The sequence below is a fragment of the Ranitomeya variabilis genome, chromosome 3 (assembly GCF_051348905.1).
Source record: "Ranitomeya variabilis isolate aRanVar5 chromosome 3, aRanVar5.hap1, whole genome shotgun sequence".
In the NCBI taxonomy this organism is placed as follows: domain Eukaryota; kingdom Metazoa; phylum Chordata; class Amphibia; order Anura; family Dendrobatidae; genus Ranitomeya; species Ranitomeya variabilis.
The window spans coordinates 652,712,994-652,733,803 of NC_135234.1; the positions used below are offsets into that span (position 1 = coordinate 652,712,994).

The 20,810-nt window shown below is 43.3% G+C and overlaps 1 protein-coding gene across 10 annotated transcripts in view; it reads left to right on the top strand.

The window, feature by feature from the left end:
• DTX3 (deltex E3 ubiquitin ligase 3) overlaps positions 1 to 20,810 on the top strand; it is a 97,982-nt gene that overhangs the window by 25,412 nt on the left and 51,760 nt on the right. For 2 of the 10 annotated variants that reach the window (XM_077297754.1, XM_077297753.1), the window contains exon 2: positions 2,751 to 2,811. In XM_077297754.1, the coding sequence (XP_077153869.1) occupies positions 2,799 to 2,811 (13 nt within the window). In that variant the 5' untranslated portion in view covers positions 2,751 to 2,798. The other 8 variants (XM_077297758.1, XM_077297757.1, XM_077297760.1 and 5 more) reach the window with 8 other exon arrangements.

Consider the following 20,810-nt stretch of genomic DNA (forward strand, 5'->3'; position numbering starts at 1 on the left):
GAACCACCATACCGTGCTCGGGATGCGAATATGCTCATTGTCACTGCTATGCCGTCATGGCTGATTGCCTAGACTCTGTCATGATTCACAAATTTAAATTATACATGAAATAAAACAAATTATAGAATAAAAAGTCTTATTATACCCATTAGCAATATATTCTCAGAAAGCCGATACCTGGTCCATTGTGAAAATGCCATTAGGTAGTTATGGCCGACTTCATGCAACTTTGTCAACCTATAATGTTTTTAAAAAATGCCTACAAATTTATGTTAGTAGGTAAGATAACAATTACAGGGAATAAGAATTCTGTTCTGTGTTATTTTGGCTATAATAGATTGTCAGAATTTATGGAAAAGAACTTGAACGTAGACTAACAAAAAGTGTATGTCAGATCTGATCCCCATGAGAGCCCTCTAGGTTTTGTTCAGAGTTTGCTCTGAATTAGCAAAGAATCAACTTTCCAAACTGTCACTCCTTTCTTGTCGAAACACTAGAAGCGTGAAATTGGGAAATTATGGTAGGAAACATTTTTCGGGACCTTGTGTTCAGTATTAGTAGAAAATGCCTGTGTTGGAAATCAGCACTATTTGATTTTCAGGAAAGTCAAAACCTGATCAAGAGGTCTCCATTGTAGGCGCACATGACGTGGACGGCACATGACTGGGAGTGGTGGATTACAGCATCCTTCTACACCTCCTGGACAGTGGTTTGGAGCCTGCAAGTTTTGGCTTTAGCACCATTCACACTTGCCATCAGTAATTGTGCCCACGTCATACTGGTAGAACGTTCCATATGAAGACTATAGACAGCAGTGACAGGCTCACAGATAAAAAACCAGACCGACTGCCTTTTCCGGCAGTTCCGCTCCACGTTTGGATTGGCTTTAGTTCAAGTATCTAAACATTTTAATTCCTTTACCCCCTGATACATTGCAGTTTTTGTAAAGAGAGCCGCATCCTATATGTAATGTAGGAGGGGGACTAGAATAGGACTTGATTGTTGGTGCCCTTTGTAAGATGAGACAGGCTTTTCTAGACCATGGATCCAATTCATTATTGTGTTTGCACTTGTTTTTTGTCTAGTTTTTTGTGATTTTTGCCTGTTTTTCATTTGAACCATAGTCATCTTTCCAAATAAAAACCATATTTGACTTTGCTCAAAATCTATGAACCATGTATAATATTCATTCATGTGTATGATATTCATTCATACAACGAATACCACAAGTCCGTACAGGAAAAGTGATTTAAAAACCCATCACAAATGATGAATCGGAGCCCATGTGTTGGTCAGTGTAAAGAGTTATAATGGTCCATAGAGCTGTAGAGCATCAGATATGGAGATGTCTGGATAATTGCCGACTCACACGTGTCTTGTTGAGTGTGAGGGAGCAGCTGTCCTAAAGATCCTACAAATACTCGTAATTGATTGTATCCCTCAGTGAAATGGGTTTCCAAATGTTATTCAGGTGGGAAATGGTGAATACAGAAACCTGGCAGATCGCATTAAAGGCATTGGAGAATGGTGGGGGAGACATCTAACCTAGAAAAAAAATCTACTTGAGTGCTCTGAGATAAGATCAATGATGGAGTTGAGGGTTTTACCATTGTTTCAGAAATAGAAACCATAGTTATTCATGACTAGTTAAAAAGGCAAATTAACGATTATACCAAAACCACTCACCTTGGGACTGAAAAGTGACTATATGTTTGTCTTTTGTAGTCACCCTTCCTGGTGCCCTCTGCCTCTTGCTGCCTCCTCCAGTGAGACCAGCTTTCCGGTTTTCCCGTGTCCCAGTTGGCATTAAAATTTTCCCGTGTCCCAGTTGGCGCGGCAGTGGCATGGAGAGCCCATGGTATGTCTGAACTATGCCTTCCCTGTCTTTCCTGTGCTGTGGGCACGTGGTTCAGATTTAACATTGTGATGGCCCTCTGAGATGTACTAGACCTCCAATCTCAGCAGTGGAGGCAGCAAGAGGCAAAAATGGCCCCAGAGAGGCCGGGATGGACATATCATTGGTGCAACCTGTGTAGCCGCACAGGGGCCCAAGAGGCAAGGTGGAATTGTGCATTATGAGGAGCTATTAGGCTACATAGGGCCCATATATTGTTCTTGCCCTTCTGGCTGTGTCCGCCAGTGCAGGTAGGGCAATTATTCATGAGAAATATATTGTCACTTCCAGTGCCATAGTGGAGGTCAGCTTTAAAGTCAATGGGGCCAACCCAAACATTGAATCATTGTCATTGGAGCCATGACATATCACACGTTGCTGTATGAATAGGATTATTCGCATTCACTACAGTGCAGGGCTTATTTGCTGTGGGGAGACCATGGACTAGTGCGCTGTGAAGTATCTGCTTTCTAGCAAAGATGATGTCTGCTGGAAGGAGGCAGGAGAGATGTTTGTGGGCAGGCCAGAGAACCCCGAGCACATGACAGGAAAAGCCAGTCAGTCCAGTAATGCAGGGCCTAGGTAACAAAGACATTGTGTCCTATGGCTGGCAGTGCCCTGTCCTGTGCATTGTGTGCGTCACAGGCTGCTGTGGGGGACTCTGGATCGCCCTTTTCTCCCACATCAGTTTCACTTTAGCAGAGAGCAGGCCCTTGTTTTGGTGTGAGCCTCGATGCCTCCGCCCCTGTCAGCCTGTGTATTGTGAAAGTGCAAGAAGAGAGTGCATGACACGGATGGATCCGCTGCCTTCTTTTCACCCTAACTCTTCCCTTTTCTCTGCCTTTCTATTTTCCAGATCACTTAAAATAGGAGCTGTGGGGAATTCTCGCTGTGGAATCAGCCCATGGGGTCTCCAGGTAAGAAGCCCTCATTTCATTACGTGAGACAATTGAGTGGAAGGCTGGAGGAGGATAACTACATTAAGGCTGAGGTTTCCTCCAGAAGGCTGCGGAGTGAAGGCGACGGGCGCAGCTGCTGCTTATAGTCGTACAAGCAAATGCATTTTTATTATGGCTGCTCTTAATATTCATCCAGGTTCTGGGCATCCTTCACATTTCCGAGATGAAAGCGTTAGAGGTGACGCTGCCGTTAACACTGACATTTTCTACTCTCTGCCGGAGATTCTTGTGGGCGAGTCAGACATATTTTATCAGATGAGTGGGTGCTGAACAGTGCTGGCCATGTATATAGCCACCGTGGGAAGGGACCTGTGTTTTTCAGTGTTATTTCCATTGAGGAGCTAACGTAGAGTAGGAAGCCATTTACACGTCCGGGTTTTGTGAACGCGATCTATCCATATTTTTGTGAGTGCAGAATATTTGCCCATTATAGTTAATGGGCTCATTCATTTTCCTGTTTTTTTTCTGTGACCCTCAAAAAAATGGAGACATATCCGATTTCTACCCAGTTTATGGATCAAACTCGTCCATTTGAGACAAGGGCTTCGCTAAAATATCGTGCGGGTGACATCCGTGTGCAGTCCATTTTCCAAATACAGTATGACACCGATAGGTCTTTTTAAAAAAACTCGACACTTAAATCCAGCGAATGAGGAAGAGTAAAAAATGTATTTTTACCCATGTACTGTATACTGATATCCCATATATATAAGTCTGGCTTATGTACTTGTCACAGGGTGTCCGCAATGATCGTAGGGATGATAGGTTAGAGGAAGTGCATTGTACATGTAGACGTTCCTTGGGGTTGTCATTACGGGGATGAGTAATCACCCGCAGCCTCGTGTCCGTGCTCTTACCTTCTAATGCTACCGGGCGGCTGTGGAGCTGCATTGTACGCTACCATAGAAGTTAAGTCTTTGTTCTCCATCTGCAGATAGTGCCCTTCATTTTGGTCTCCTGAATTCGATTAATTCTGAAAGTTGGGCCTGATTTCTCAGTGGGAGAGTCTGAGGGTGAGTGTCTGTCCCTAAGGTCCGGCTGTGTATGGAGTAGGGTTGTACGCTTGATGTACGTTTCTCATGTGACCCCATGGACATTGGAAATAGACCAATATGTCTGCACGCAATGATATATGCACTTGCAAGACGTCTCTTCCCCATATGTGTCCGGACCAATGTGTTAATGACTAGTGAAATCTTACAATTGCAGAATAATATATGTCATGTGGACGCTACATTTTTTTTTCTTCAATAAATTACATTACTACAGCTGAATGTCATTGTATGGTTGATAGAAGCATTTACGTTGCTGACTTAACGGAGTATTAAAACTTGAGTTCTCCTTTTGACGTAGTTAATTACAGTGCAGGGATTGCTTGATCTGAAGGAAATGGATTAATGCTTGTTTACAAAGCTGTAAAATTGCAGGTTTTAGAGGAAATGAGCCTTTGTCTTGTCACACGCTCATTGGAAGGAAGGACGTTGAGCTGCATGTCAATATGACTTTGCTGGAGGCGAGTTTGGAAAGGTAAAAGTCCATAAATGTTATGTATTATCAATAATATTATAGTTATTTGTTTACTGTTATGTTACATTTATAGATTTTATGGCCAAAGATATGTGACTACCGACCTCACATGAGCGTGTAGGACATGTAACTCCAAAACTATGAATATTAATATGACATTTGGGACCTTGCTTGCACCTTTCTCGACCTCCACTCTTCTAGGAAGTACTTTCCACTAGATTTTGGAGTGTGAACAGCAGCGATTGTGTCTAGTGCCAGTTATTACTATTACGGGCAGATGCCGGCTGTGTATTAGAGTCGGCATCTGCCCTGTATGAAGTGGGTCTGCTTTTGAGCACCCGCTCAATACACGCGCACCCTGGCCATAGCCTACATGTACGGCAGGGCGTGCGAAGGGGTTAAAGCAAACAGTCTGCTCTCATATTTCACTTAGCATGGCAGAGTGATATCAGTTGCCTTGTCCTTGTTAACACTTTCTTCTGATCTAATGAGAAGATAACTGAAGTTATGTAAGCAGGTCATTTTATGGTAGGGCCAAAATAAATTCTGTGGAAATTGGTTTTTTGTGGTTAGGTTAATTTTTATTGCAAGGAATAATCTTGCAATTTTTTTGCAATTTATCTTATCATTATTCATAAAAAGTTTAGTTAATCAAATTACCACTGTGAAAAGTGAAGCATCAAAATCGGTCTCCAATATTTTGGTATTGTAGATGCTAAATCTACCAATAGGATCCTAATCAGGGCTATTCTTGTGTGCCGCACTTCAGGTCTTTTAAGAAAACCTGTCATATCCCAAAATGCTATTGTCCTGCAGATATGGAGTTAATCTACAGGTGAACAGCGATCTAAAGATGTGCAGCCTCCACACTAAAAGCCCGGATACCAGGGGAAAATTTCTCCCGTCATCCTCCACCATTACCCAGTCATAGAAGCGTGGCTCCAGTCACCGCTTAGTACATACCACAGGTACAGTACACTGATACGCTTCTTAGCTGGCTGTCAGTCAGTGTTGGGGTGTGGTTACAGCTACCGCTAAGTATGTACTCAGCGGTAATTGAAGCCACGCCTCTATGACTGAAAGCTGGCGGCTTTTAGTGCGGCGGCCACACAGCTTTAGACCACTTTTAACCTGCAGAGTAAACCCCATATCTGCAGGTTAATGGCGGTTTTTGATATGACATGTTCCCTTTAGTGTATTTTAGTGGCTGACAATGTATTTGCTTCCACCCTTCTTTCACTGATATGACCAGCCAGCCGTAATAACATAATTCTTATCAGCTCGGTGTCCACTGTTTACCCTGTACCTGTTTACCCTGTACCTGTTTACCCTGTACCTGATTACCCTGTACCTGTTTACCCTGTACCGGATTACCCTGTACCGGATTACCCTGTACCGGATTACCCTGTACCGGATTACCCTGTACCTGATTACCCTTTACCTGATTACCCTGTACCTGATTATCTGTACCTGATTACTCTTTACCTGATTACCCTGTACCTGATTACCCTGTAACTGGTTACCCTGTACCTGATCACCCTGTACCTGATTACCCTGTACCTGTTTACCCTGTACCTGTTTACCCTGTACCTGTTTACCCTGTACCTGATTACCCTGTACCTGATTACCCTGTACCTGATTACCCTGTACCTGTTTACCCTGCACCTGATTACCCTGCACCTGATTACCCTGCACCTGATTACCCTGTACCTGATTACCCTGTGCCTGTTTACCCAGTACCTGATTACCCTGTACCTGATTACCCTGTACCTGATTACCCTGTACCGTTTTACTCTGTACCTGATTACCCTGTACCTGTTTACCCTGTACCTGTTTACCCTGTACCTGATTACCCTGTACCTGATTACCCTGTACCTGATTACCCTGTACCTGATTACCCTGTACCTGATTACCCTGTACCTGTTTACCCTGTACCTGTTTACCTTGTACCTATGTACCCTGTGCTATTGGCAGTGAGGTAGCTATTTATCTTGGTCAAGCAGTATAATAAACCCTTCATTCTGCCATTAATTCTTCACCTGCTTGGCTTGATGACATTGTTTCACTATTGGTTTCTTTGTTTTATCAAACTAGTTTGGCATGTTTTGCAAGGAAATGTTTTATCCGGTGTGAAAGCAGCTTTATTTTATAACTTATTTGTGAATTACTAGACATGAAAATGTTGACTGCCACAGAAATATATCCACCTTATATTTACTGTACAGACTTTCAACAGTAATTGTAATAACAATATATGTATATCAGCCATGGTGACCCACCACAAGTGTCCGCCCTTAGGAAGGAACTAAATATCCTATACTTCTTACACTTGTGTATAGTGTTAATGATTCTGAATTAAGCACAGCTTTCTCCGCATCAGTGGGGGTCAAAAAGGCCTATTTGAGGAGTCATAAACATAAAAAAGTGGTGGTTATTGGACAAATCTTTTAAAGGGAATGTTTTACTTATATTATTGTTTAGTAATGCATATTTTGTCAAATCTTTTTTATTTCTCATAGATTTTTGGGGGGTTTGTATGTGATTATTGGGGATGGTCATCTTTATTCTGTATAGTTTTGCTTTAGAGTAGCCACGTGAGCCATAGGACACATGATACTGAAGATGTTAATGTCTTTTATGGGAAAGTCTGGGGGGAAGCTTTGTGATTTGTGCAGAGGTCAATGCGCAGGGACGGGAGAAGGTGTGTTGTGATATCACCTATAGTGAATGGTGGATTCAGTTTTTTATACAGTTTTTTTTATATAAAAAGTGGCAGAAAAAATTGAAAAAGTAATTTTAATAAAAATGTTAAATATATAAATTCAGGTTTAAAGGGAACCTGTCAGCAGGATGGTACAGACACTGTCAGGTCGGCGCAGCTATGCTGATTAAAATAATACCTGGGTACAGAAATCTAAGACCTGGTAATCCCAGGATCGACATGTGTCTGCCAGCATTGTGGAGCTGCAGGGTTCCCACATGAGATCTGCCAGTGACTCATGTTACCATCGTTTGCTGCTCTCCCTTGTATCTGGCGCTTCTTTGGATGCCCTAGTTTCAGTGGAAAAAAAATCAATAAAGTAAAAAAAAAAGTGTAACAAAAAAGTTACATAAATAAATATGCGTACAAATTGTGTCCCAAGACCACAAAAAATAAAAAAAATATATATTTTTTTCATATAAAATACAGTTTATTACACACATATAAGGAAAAACCAAAATCCAACACACATTAGATATCTACGCAACATTAATAATCTGGACCCTTCATTCAACAACTTGCTTGGTGTGAAAGATGAACAGGAAAAATACAAACCAAAAATCACTTTTTTCAATCGTTTAGTTGCAAAGAAAGATGTACCGGTATGTAAATTACACAATATTGCTTTACTACCAAGTTGAACTTGTTATTGTATTGACCTCAGTATCTGACCCTTCTGGATTTACCCCAAAGCAGCTAAAAAATGAATTTTTCAGACAGAAAATAAAGCCTAGAGCAGAAATGTCAGTGAAAAAAATAAAAAAAAAGTCATGGCTGCTGAAAAAGTGGAAAGGAAAAAAACTACAAAAAAATTGACTAGTCATTAAGGCACTGATCATTAAAGGGTTTAACCCTTTGCTTCACTAACTTTACCTCCAGTTTGGCATATCCCAACTTTTTATTTAACATAATCTATATGACAGACCGCATCTGGTTGTAATGAAGGCTTTCCTAGGCAATAGAGCACTCCCCGTTGCTTTGCTGAATGCTTAGGGTCTGACTCCTAGGACCCCCAGTGATCCTGAGAATGGGGCTCCGTGACCTTGAGAATGGGGCTGCGCAGAACCTATTCTGGAATGGAGCAGAGGGGTTGGCATGCTCCTTGTCCGCCCCATTCATTACCTATAGGACTACAGGATCCATTCTTCGGGTGTTTTATAGTCTGAGTGATTATCGGGAAACGAACCTTCCTAGAAACGCTCATTCATGATAATCTGCCGGTGTAAATCGCCCTAAAGAATCCGGGATGCCGTGTAGCACAAAGCATTGCATCACTCAGTACAGACGTATCAGGGGGTTTGTACGCTGACTGTCATAAATAGTTTTGGAGAAATCCTTGCAGGGGAAATGTGGAATTAGCATTTTAATTACTCGTTCATGCTGTGCTTATCAGTGTGCATGGAGACCTGTGTCCAGACTCTCCCACCCTGATGGATAGCTGTGATTGACAGCTGTCTCTATGAGCATGTGTGCACAGAAGGATGCTAATCACAAGAAAAACAACATTAGCACACTAATTATAAGTTTCTCTTTCATTTTGCACTTTAATATTATTTAAAGGGAACCTGTCAACCTGATTCACACCGCCAAATAATAATAATAATAATAATTTTTATTTATATAGCGCCAACATATTCCGCAGCGCTTTACAACTTATAGAGGGGACTTGTACAGACAATAGACATTACAGCATAACAGAAATCACAGTTCAAAATAGATACCAGGAGGAATGAGGGCCCTGCTCGCAAGCTTACAACCTATGAGGAAAAGGGGAGACACGAGAGGTGGATGGTAACAATTGCTTTAGTTATTCGGACCAGCCATACTGTAAGGCTCGGGTGTTCATGTAAAGCTGCATGAACCAGTTAACAGCCTAAGTATGTAACAGTACAGACACAGAGGGCTATTAACTGCATAAAGTGTATGAGAACATGATGAGAGGAACCTGATTATGTGTTTTGTTTTTTTTCTATTTTTAATAGGCCACACAGGGATAGTTAGGTTAATGCGTTGAGGCGGTAGGCCAGTCTGAACAAATGCGTTTTTAGGGCACGCTTAAAACTGTGGGGATTGGGGATTAATCGTATTAAGCTAGGTAGTGCATTCCAAAGAATCGGCGCAGCACGTGTAAAGTCTTGGAGACGGGAATGGGAGGTTCTGATTATTGAGGATGCTAACCTGAGGTCATTAGCGGAGCGGAGGGCACGGGTAGGGTGGTAGACTGAGACCAGAGAGGAGATGTAGGGTGGTGCTGAGCCATGGAGTGCTTTGTGGATGAGGGTAGTAGTTTTGTACTGGATTCTGGAGTGGATGGGTAGCCAGTGTAATGACTGGCACAAGGTAGAGGCATCGGTGTAACGGTTGGTGAGGAATATGATCCTGGCGGCAGCAGCATTCAGGACAGATTGGAGCGGGGAGAGTTTGGTAAGAGGGAGGCTGATTAGTAGAGAGTTACAATAGTCCAGACGGGAATGAATAAGAGAAACAGTAAGAGTTTTTGCAGAGTCGAAAGTAAGAAAAGGGCGAATTCTAGAAATGTTTTTGAGATGCAGATAAGAAGAGCGAGCCAGTGATCGGATGTGGGGGGTGAATGAAAGCTCGGAATCAAGGATGACCCCAAGGCAGCGGGCATGTTGCTTTGGAGTAATGGTGGAACCGCACACGGAGATGGCAATGTCAGGCAAAGGTAGGTTAGTAGAGGGAGAGAACACGAGGAGTTCAGTTTTTTCCAGGTTCAGTTTCAGATAGAGGGAGGACATGATGTTAGAGACAGCGGTAAGACAATCACTGGTGTTTTCTAAGAAGGTCGGAGTGAAAGCAGGAGAAGAAGTGTATAATTGGGTGTCATCAGCATAGAGATGGTACTGGAACCCAAATCTACTGATTGTTTGTCCAATAGGGGCAGTATACAAAGAGAAGAGGAGGGGGCCTAGGACTGATCCTTGAGGAACCCCAACAGTAAGGGGAAGGTGAGAGGAGGAGGAACCAGCAAAACATACAGTGAAGGATCGGTCAGAGAGATAGGAGGAGAACCAAGAGAGAACGGTGTCCTTGATGCCAATGGAGCGGAGCATAGTGAGGAGGAGCTGATGATCCACAGTGTCGAATGCTGCGGAGAGATCCAAGAGAATTAGCATGGAGTAGTGACCATTAGATTTAGCTGTTAGTAGGTCATTAGAGACTTTAGTGAGGGCAGTTTCAGTAGAGTGTAAAGAGCGGAAGCCAGATTGAAGAGGGTCGAGAAGAGAGTTATCTGAGAGATAGCGGGTAAGATGGGAGTGGACCAGGCGTTCCAGGAGTTTAGAGATGAAGGGAAGATTAGAGACAGGTCTATAATTAGCGGCACAGTTTTGGTCGAGGGAGGGTTTTTTAAGTAATGGATGTATGATGGCATGCTTAAATGAGGAGGGAAAAATACCGGAAGTGAGGGAAAGGTTGAATATTTTTGTTATGTGAGAGGTGACAGCCGGGGAAAGGGACTGGAGGAGATGTGACGGAATGAATGAGACATCGGCTCAGTTATTGCAGCTCAGACATTTCAGAGAAAACAAACTTTGAAAAGTCTGCTGGGGACTATGTGTCTTAGATGCCCAGTCTGCGGCAGATCCTCTATGGCGCCGATCCCCATGACTGACAGGTCCCTCTTTTTTCCTGTGGGCTTGTGCACACAGCCGATTATATTGGATGGGTGTTATCCATGGTTTTCGCAGATGGCACTCTTGCCCATGATATTCTACGGGGCTGTGCACATGTCCAATTTTGATACTAGTGTCAGCTTGAAATCGGCAATACAAGTCTTGGGGTCCATGGAAAACACCGTACCGCACTCAGATGACATCTGATTTTCAGTGACTGACTGAATGGAGTGGGTCAATAATTTTTTTTTCTCTCCACCTCCGAGGAAAGCTGATGCCACTGCGATCAAATTCTGATCAGAATAATTGTACTGTTTTTCTTGGATGGAGAGAAAACGGTCGTGTGCACCTATCTGCCTGAGACTAGTGATCTAAGCCACATGGTCGGCTTTTCAAAGTATGTTGTCATTGAAACGCTGCAATGTTTCAGTAGCGCAACTGGTTTCTAATTCACACTGCCCGTGGTTTGGGCAGCATGAATTACCTGACACCATCGCTTTCGTCATTGCCTCTATCACATACTCTCCATAGAGAGGATAGCGTAAGCCAATGAATGAGGGGTCTGCTTTACCTTTAAAAAGGTCCTATCACCAGGTCACAATTTGCCAGTTTTTGCTTATTTTTTTCCCTCTGCTCCCCTGAATATTTTGCTTTTTGTTTTATTTTTTTTTGTAAATCTGCAATACTATTCCAGAGATACCCGCCTTTTTTTAGAGTAAATTTTTATGTTTTTTTGCCAAGGGGGGCGATGCTCACAGGATTCTCTGGAGAGCGTGATTTTAGGCTGCCCTGACACCCCTTTTGCAAGGACCAAAAAATGGCACTAATAAAATGGCCCATATCTCTGGTACCGTATAGGGGATTTCCAAAAAATGGAAATACTCGTGGGTAGCGGGAATAAAATATGAGCAAATACTGCCCACTTTTGACCTGCTGACACCCTCTTTTAGTGGTGTATCTGATAACAAGCTTATCCACTGATCTCATGTACCAATGGATATCATGTGCAAATATGTAAAATCATCGATTTTCTTTCATATCTGCTGCGGTCTGTTTGACTGAATGGCAGTGGTAGACCTAAATTTCCAGGCACGCATTAGGTCGAGCAGTTGTCCCATGCAGGAGCTTAGAAGTTTGCTTTATCATACATGGGGAAAGATGATTTCTAGTTAAAAGACCAAAATTGAGATTTTACATTGCATTAAAATTTATTAAAAACAGTGAGTCCGATATATCTGTGTATGTTTGTGGACTAAATACCCTCAGATGTAACCTAGAATATGGTGGATGTCATTGGGCCTCTTTTTCCTGCATATACAGAAAGGCTCCATAATTGCCTGTGTGTGGATCATTTGATCAAAGATATTAGACAAATGTTGGAGACCTAGTCCTGATGAATGTCCTATGCTGGGGAGAGGCCGCCACACCTGTATGGTGCTCCACCGCTAACAAATCTCCATTGAGTGGTGGATATTTCTGCCCAATACACTAAATGATAGTTTATTAAGAGTGGACCTTATAGAAGGATATAAATGGTTGGTTCTTTGCATATCTAGATAGAAAGGGACACAAAACCCGCTGGTGATCCTTCACCACAAGAGAGCAGGGAGAACGGAAGGACAAGACAAAATCTTCCTTTAATTCTTCGCACTGACGAGGGCCAACAGCCCGAAACACCGTGTCTGCGAATTGAGATACTGATTTGGCTTTTATCCTAAGTCATATTGCACGACTCGTTAAAGGGTTGATTGTGACTTGTAGGATCGCTACTTCCAACAGGTGGCGCTGTAGAGTTAAGTCCTCTTTTTCTCAGAAAAGGCAATTTGCATATTATTTCAAAACACTCTTTTTCGGTGATTCCTTTGTATCTCCGTTCATACTGCACCTACACACACAAATGATACACCGTTTGAAAGGTAAACTTGCCCCCTTCAGCAAGAATATAGCCTAACAAACCACACATCCACGAAAAGATCACAGAATACACTTTAAACATTAATTTTCATAAATCTGCAGTAAGGAAAAATGACCTGCATGTGGCACCACACTACCCCAAAGCATACTAATACAAAGCTGAACTGAAGATATAAATGAAAGCAGCCTAAAAGGGACCGGACAGGTTCTGAACCATCAGATTTTCTGCATTATTGGACAGTCATTGATAAGTCTATCTTCCTTCTAAGGTTGCAGCTTATTGGTGACCTGGAGTCACCTCTGGTTCCAAGTAAAAAACGGCAGCATTGACGTAACTCAGACTGTACATTGTTTCCCGATGGGAGAGATTGGTGGAAACAACCTTGCAAAAATTGGAAAAAAAAATCCAACCGTAGAGGAATAAAAAGGTAAAATAATCTGCAGATATTTTTTTTTTTTTAAAGGGATATTCCCAATTATTATACAATGTTGTAAATACGCTTAGTTATGGGGTCAATTCTCCTTCATCATTTTTACTGTCAAAGTGGCACTGCTGTATAGGGAGCTGCTCCGTTCACATACATAGGGCTGTGTTGCACTTCCCTACACTGCAGATTGATGGCAGTGCTGCTGTGGAGGTGAAAAAAATGCTGCTGCCCCTGTTCTTTTGCAAGGTCCTGACAATCAGACCCCTTCTGATCAGTAAGTAAAATACCATTATGTTTAATGTTGGGGGATCTCCTTTAGGCTGGAGTCACACACAACATATAAAAATCGGTCCATTTTACACGTACGAGAATTGCAGAAATGTTCCCTGAATAGTGATCCATATGTCATCTGTGTGCAGTGCGAGGATGCGATTTTCTCGCATGAAAGCATCTGTGTGACATCCATATGACATCCGTACAGTGAGATTTTCTCACTGGCTTGCAAAATGGACATATAATGGATCTATGGGCTCAAATATTCGTGAAAAGATATATGCAGTCTATATATATATACACTCACCGGCCACTTTATTAGGTACACCATGCTAGTAACGGGTTGGACCCCCTTTTGCCTTCAGAACTGCCTCAATTCTTCGTGGCATAGATTCAACAAGGTGCTGGAAGCATTCCTCATAGATTTTGGTCCATATTGACATGATGGCATCACACAGTTGCCGCAGATTTGTCGGCTGCACATCCCAAAGATGCTCCATACAAGGCAGGATGGATCCATGCTTTCATGTTGTTTACGCCAAATTCTGACCCTACCATCCGAATGTCGCAGCAGAAATCGAGACTCATCAGACCAAGCAACGTTTTTCCAATCTTCTACTGTCCAATTTCGATGAGCTTGTACAAATTGTAGCCTCAGTTTCCTGTTCTTAGCTGAAAGGAGTGGTACCCGGTGTGGTCTTCTGCTGCTGTAGCCCATCTGCCTCAAAGTTCGACGCACTGTGCGTTCAGAGATGCTCTTAGGCCTACCTTGATTGTAACGGGTGGCGATTTGAGTCACTGTTGCCTTTCTATCAGCTCGAACCAGTCTGCCCATTCTCCTCTGACCTCTGGCATCAACAAGGCATTTCCGCCCACAGAACTGCCGCACACTGGATTTTTTTTCTTTTTCGGACCATTCTCTGTAAACCCTAGAGATGGTTGTGCGTGAAAATCCCAGTAGATCAGCAGTTTCTGAAATACTCAGACCAGCCCTTCTGGCACCAACAACCATGCCACGTTCAAAGGCACTCAAATCACCTTTCTTCCCCATACTGATGCTCGGTTTGAACTGCAGGAGATTGTCTTGACCATGTCTACATGCCTAAATGCACTGAGTTGCCGCCATGTGATTGGCTGATTAGAAATTAAGTGTTAACAAGAAGTTGGACAGGTGTACCTAATAAAGTGGCCAGTGAGTGTGTGTGTGTGTATATATATATATATATATATATATATATATATATATAGATAGATAGATATATATATATATATATATATATATATATATATATATATATATATATATATAATATATATATAAGTAGATTTTCTAGTTTATCTTTAAAACAGTTATTAAGACTAATGATTGTCCTAAATAATAGTTTAGTGTATGACATAACTTGTTTTTGCTGTATATTCCATCCCATTTATCATATAAGGTACCTGTCATATAAAAGTGGTGATATGACTGTATACGTGCCCGTCCCCTAATAAAATGGATAACCTTTTTTGCCATATAGTAGAGTAAATCTAGCATCCAGAAACTCCATAAAATCATTCACTTTATTAAATCCATGTAAAAACAATATATCAGAGACGTCACAACCCCTTTGGGGGAAACGGATTGATAAACACGTTTCAGACCGACAGGTCTTTAATCTTTGTATGTATAAAATCGTTGATCAAGCATTGTTTTATTTCATATCCTGTTTGAAACACATGGTCTCGGTGTGTCCAATTTTTATTTATTTTTATTATTATAAATTTTTTATATCGCCATTTATTCCATGGCGCTTTAGATGTGAAAAGGGGGCAAGTATAGACAAATACAATAAACATGAGCAAAAAGAAGGCACTAACAGGTACAGAAGGACCCTGCCCGTGAGGGCTCACAGTCTACAGGGGATGGGTGAGGATACACTAGGAGAGGGTAGAGCTGGTCATGCGGTAGTTCAGTAGGTTGAGGATCACTGCAGGCTGTAGGCTTGTCGGAAGAGGTGAGTCTTCAGGTTCTTTTTGAAGGTTTCTGTGGTAGGCGAGACTGATGTGTTGGGGTAGAGAGTTTCAGAGTATGGGGGAAGCATGGGAGAAGTCTTGGATGCGGTTGTGGGAAGAAGAGTTAAGAGGGAAGTAGAGAAGGAGATCTTGTGAGGATCGAAGGTTGCGTGTAGGTAGGTACCGGGAGACCATGTCACAGATGTATGGAGGAGACAGGGTGTGGATGGCTTTGTATGTCATAGTAGGGGTTTTGAACTGGAGTCTCTGGACGATAGGAAACCAGTGAAGGGCTTGGCATAGGGGAGAGGCTGGAGAATAGCGGGGAGACAGGTAGATTAGTCAGGCAGCAGAGTGTAGGATGGATTGGAGTGGTGCCAGAGTGCTAGAGGGGAGGCCAGAGAGTAGGAGGTTGCAGTAGTCAAGGTGGGGGATGATAAGGGCGTGCACTAGTGGTTTTGTGGTTTCATGTTCTAGGAATGCAGATACGGGAAATATTTTTCAGTTTGAGACAGTAGGAGGAGCCAAGGGCTTGGATATGTGGCTTGAAAGACAGGGCAGAGTCGAGGATCACCCCGAGGCACCGGGCGTGTGGGACTGGGGAAAGGGAGCAGCCATTGACATTGATGGATAGGTCTGGTGGAGGGGTAGAGTGAGATGGGAGAAAGATGATGAATTCTGTTTTGTCCATGTTCAGTTTTAGAAAGCGAGCAGAAAAGAAGGCTGAGATAGCAGACAGACATTGTGGGATTTTGGCGAGTAAAGAGGTGAGGTCATGTCCGGATAGGTAGATCTGCATGTCATTGGCGTAGAGATGATACTACAAACCTTGGGATTCTATGAGCTGTCCCAGGCTGAAGGTGTAGATGGAGAAGAGTAGGGGTCCTAGAACTGAGCCTTGAGGAACACTGACAGACAAGGGGCGAGGTGAGGAGGTGGTGTGGGAGAGGAAGACACTGAATGTTTGGTCTGCTAGATATGACGAGATCCAGGATAGAGCCAAGTCTGTGATGCTAAGAGATGAGAGAATCTGTAGCAGGAGGGAGTGGTCCACAGTGTCAAAGGCAGATGACCGATCCAGGAGAAGGAGGACAGAGTAGTGTCGCTTGCTCTTGGCAGTTAGTAGGCATTGGTGACTTTAGTTAAGGCAGTTTCAGTTGAGTGATGGGGTCGGAAGCCAGATTGTAACCGGTCAAAGAGGGAGCAGGAGGAGAGGTGGGAGGAGAGTTCAAGATGGACATGTTGTTCCAGTAGTTTTGAGGCATAAGGGAGAAGAGATATCGGGCCATAGCTAGACACAGAGGTTGGGTCGAGGGAGGGTTTTTTGAGGATGGGTGTGATTGAGGCATGCTTGAAGGCTGAGGGGAAGACACCAGTTGAGTGAGAGGTTGAAGAGGTGTGTTAGGATTGGGATGAAGACTGTGGCGAGGTTAAGGATGAGGTGGGACGGGAGCGGGTCGAGAGTGCAAGTGGTGAGATGTGATCTTGACAAGAGGGTGGAGAGCTGATCTTCTCTCATGGTGGAGAAGCTGGTTTTAGAGCAACAGGGTTGAGCGGCTAAGAGGGGCATTGGGGGCTGCGGGCCAAAGCTTTCTTTGATCGCATCAATCTTTTGTTTAAAAAAAGAGGCAAAGTCTTCAGAAATGAGAGGAGAGGGAGGAGGTGCTGGGGGACAGAGTAGAGAATTAAAAGTGTTGAAAAGCTGTTTAGGGTTGTGAGACAGGGAGGATATGAGAGATGAGAAGTAAGTTTGTTTTGCGGCAGTGAGTGTGGACTTGAAGCTGGCGAGGGACTGCTTGTATGCAATTAAGTGATCGGCAGAGCAGGATCGCTTCCATCTCTGCTCAGCGACCCTTTAAGCCCATCTCCGTTCTTTGGCCAGGCCGGGCAGCCAGGGCTGCTTGTTGATTGTACGAGTTTTGCTATGTGTGAGGGGGGCTGCCGAGTCAAGTGTTGCTGTTATTGTGGTGATATAAAAAGTGGCAGCAGCATCTGTGTCATGATGGGAGGCTATGTCTGTAAGAGGGAGAATCTGTAAGATATTGTAAATTGAGGTGTTTGAGATTTCTGCGATGGTGAGTGAGTTTGTGGAGTGGGGGTTGCGCACTAGGAGAGGAGAGGGAAGAGAAAGTCAGTAGGTTGTGGTCAGAAAGTGGGAGGGGTGAGTTAGTGAGATTAGTAAGGGAACAGAAGCCGGTAAAGATAAGGTCAAGTGTGTAACCATCTTTGTGAGTGGCCGCAGAGGACCATTGAATGAGGCTGAAGGAGGCAGTGAGCGATAAAAGTTTAGAGGCATCTGAGGTGGAAGTGTCAGTGGGGATGTTGAAGTCACCCATGATGATAGTGGGGATGTCAGTGGAGAGGAAGTGAAGTAGCCAGGTGGTGAAGTGGTCGAGAAAGGTGGAGATGGCTAGTTCTGGGGGGAGGTAAATGACTGCCAGCTGGAGGTTGGAGGGGGAATAGATGCGGACGGAGTGCACCTCAAACGAGGGAAGAGTAGCGGAGGGTGGTAGCGGAATTGGAGTAAAGGAGCAGGTATCGGACTGGAGCAAGCCAACTCCACCACGTTTGTTGCTGGGGCAAGGGATGTGAGAGAGGTGGAATCCGGTATAGGAAAGCACAGCTGGAGAGGCCGAGTCAGAGGGGATGAGCCAGGTTTCAGTGATGCCAAGGAAGGAGAGTTTGTTGGTGATGAAGAGGCCATGGATAAATGGCAGTTTGTTGAAGACGGCGCGTGCGTTCCATAGTGCTCCAGGTAGGGGGACCGGGGGATCATGGTAGGGAAAACGTGTAGAGGATTGTGGCTGGGGGTTAGAAATGAGAGTGGGGATGTGTTGAGGAGGTCCAGGATTAGAGCAAAGAAAGTTAAAACATACATCATGGAATAAAAACACTATACAGAGATGGCAAAACACTAGAACATTTAAGAAAAATGGGAGAGAATCAATCATTATTATATATTGATTCGTTTGTTACATTTATTCCTTGTGGCGTTCTAGTTTGTAATATACAGATCCACCAGGACTCATGATTGAGTAGTTTCCTGCAATGGTCTCCTCCCCTATGTGGTTTATTAACACGCGATATACCCATGATAGAACAGGAGGCAGTATCTCCTCCATGATGGATCGAGAAATGCTTGGTAGCTGCCCAAGATTTGGACGTAAGCTAGAAGGTCTGATTTTTTTTTAATGGGCCAGTAGTACAGCCTACGTCATGGATGTTACAACTCTGACACGTAATCAAATAAACTACATATGATGAATTACAATTAATGAAATTACATATTCTATATGTCTTGTTTGTAATTAGTGAACTAAAATGGGTAGAATTTGTGACATTGACAACATGTACATATTGCATGGTCACATTTAAAAAATCCTATCGGATGTTCGTTTTGGACGAATACTTTTTTCTAGCAATGAGAAATCTAGCAAGGAGGAAGTGTCAAATAATCCAAGTGCACTGACACCCCCAGTGCACTTCCAGATGGATTTGGACAACGCTTGAATGCCACTTTTCTTTATCATGACTGGCACAATGGATTGCTACAAAAAAAAGTTATGACTTTTAATCGGGGGAATGTTCCTATACAGCCATTGCACTACCGCCATCGGTAAAAACTTGTTGACCGGTAAAGAATTGAAAATATGTACGTGTTATAAATTCCCAGTATCAGCAGATGGGTTTTCTTATCACTCGTACTGGGCATACTGACTGCTGGTGGCGTTCTCTTCATGGAGAACTTAAAATACCGAACACACCAGGGCTGTGTCATGAAATATTCTGTTCTGAAAAACTCTCAGAACTTGTGATTGTGCGGCAGCTGATGCCTTTATAACACCTTCACATACAGAACATTTTACTTTACTGTTGTCATGGAGACCCTGAACCTACGTGACCCTCATCTTTCAGCGAAACATTTCTCAATGTCACATCCCTCTAGGGTTCTGGGGATATACGTGTAGGTATATTCACCGCAGACAGCCTTGGCTTGTGTTCTCTACAAGGAGAGCGGCTCCCTGTCATAGATTAGATAAGAAGAAATTCTTAGAGAGATTGTCTGCTACTTTAAAATGGATGGCTTATCCTAAGGATAGGTCATTAATGTCTGATCAGTCGAGGTCCGACACCCGTCACCTCTGCCGATCAGCTGTTCTCGGTGCTACTGTTAGTGGCCGAGGCTGGGTACTTTATATCCGCCCCCAATTGATTTGCATAGAGGGTGCAGTACCCGGCCATGACCACTATCAGCAGATGGAGCAGCATCCGCTGCCGGCATCGAGAACAGCTTATCGGCAGGGGTGCAGGGTGTCGCACCCCCACCAGTCAGACATTGATGACCATCTCTTTGGATAGGCCATCATTGTCAAAGTAGTGGACAACCGCTATGAAGGGAAGTGCCGCATCGCCATGTACACCCATGGGAGAGACCATCTGGAGAAGAGTAGACTAGTCCCTGGCCAGCTTTTCAAACTAGTTTTTTTCTGATTAGCCTGTCCATGATTCATGCTGCCCGTGGTTTGTAGATTGTATTTTTACATGACAACCCCCTTTGAGGAAGTGTTGTATAAATTCTCTATTTGCAGTGATTCTTAACTGTTACCACTACAAGACATTTATTGCTAAAGTGCATTACAGTCCATCATCCGTGAACACTTTTTTAAATAAGTTATGTGACAAATATTAGTGATAATTCAATTTTAGCTAAAGCATAAAAGAGGACAATAATGGCTGATATCTGTTATATATCATATTTTTATGTTATACTTTGTTTTGTTTTGGCCCATAATACTACGACTGGAAACTACTCTGAATATTTCATCCATGTCCACTCACAAGAATGATAGAATTAAAGCGACCCTCCAGCCTGGCACTGAAGAGTGCATACGTCCATACATTTGTCATGCTAAGTAGTCCTATCTGGCGCCCTCCATTTGCCTCCGTCTGCCCCTTCTGCTGAGACCCCATTCCCGTCCTCCTGTATGCAATTTGACCATTGCAGTGACATGGGCAGCAGGATGGTAAGCCTGAACCAAGCCTTCCCGTTCTTTCCCGTGGTGCGGAGGCATGGCTTAGCCTTTGTACTGCTCCCTATACCACTGTAGTGGCCATCTTTGATGCAGGAGAATGCTGATCCCAGTGGAAGGAGGCAGCAGGAGGCAAATGGAAAGCCCCAAGTAGCCTTACTATACATGACAAATGTAGAGTCACTCATCAGTGCCTGGGTGGAAGGTCCCTATCAGATAGACTCTTTTATATCATTGTTAGTGATCATTTCCAATTAGTGTGTACATCCAGAGAGGAGAATCAACAAACATATACAGCAGACATCTCTATAAACGTCTGGTGACTGCGAGGTATGCCAAATGCATATTTCTACTGTATTGTAAGATGTAGTCAAAGCATATCTACCAACAAATT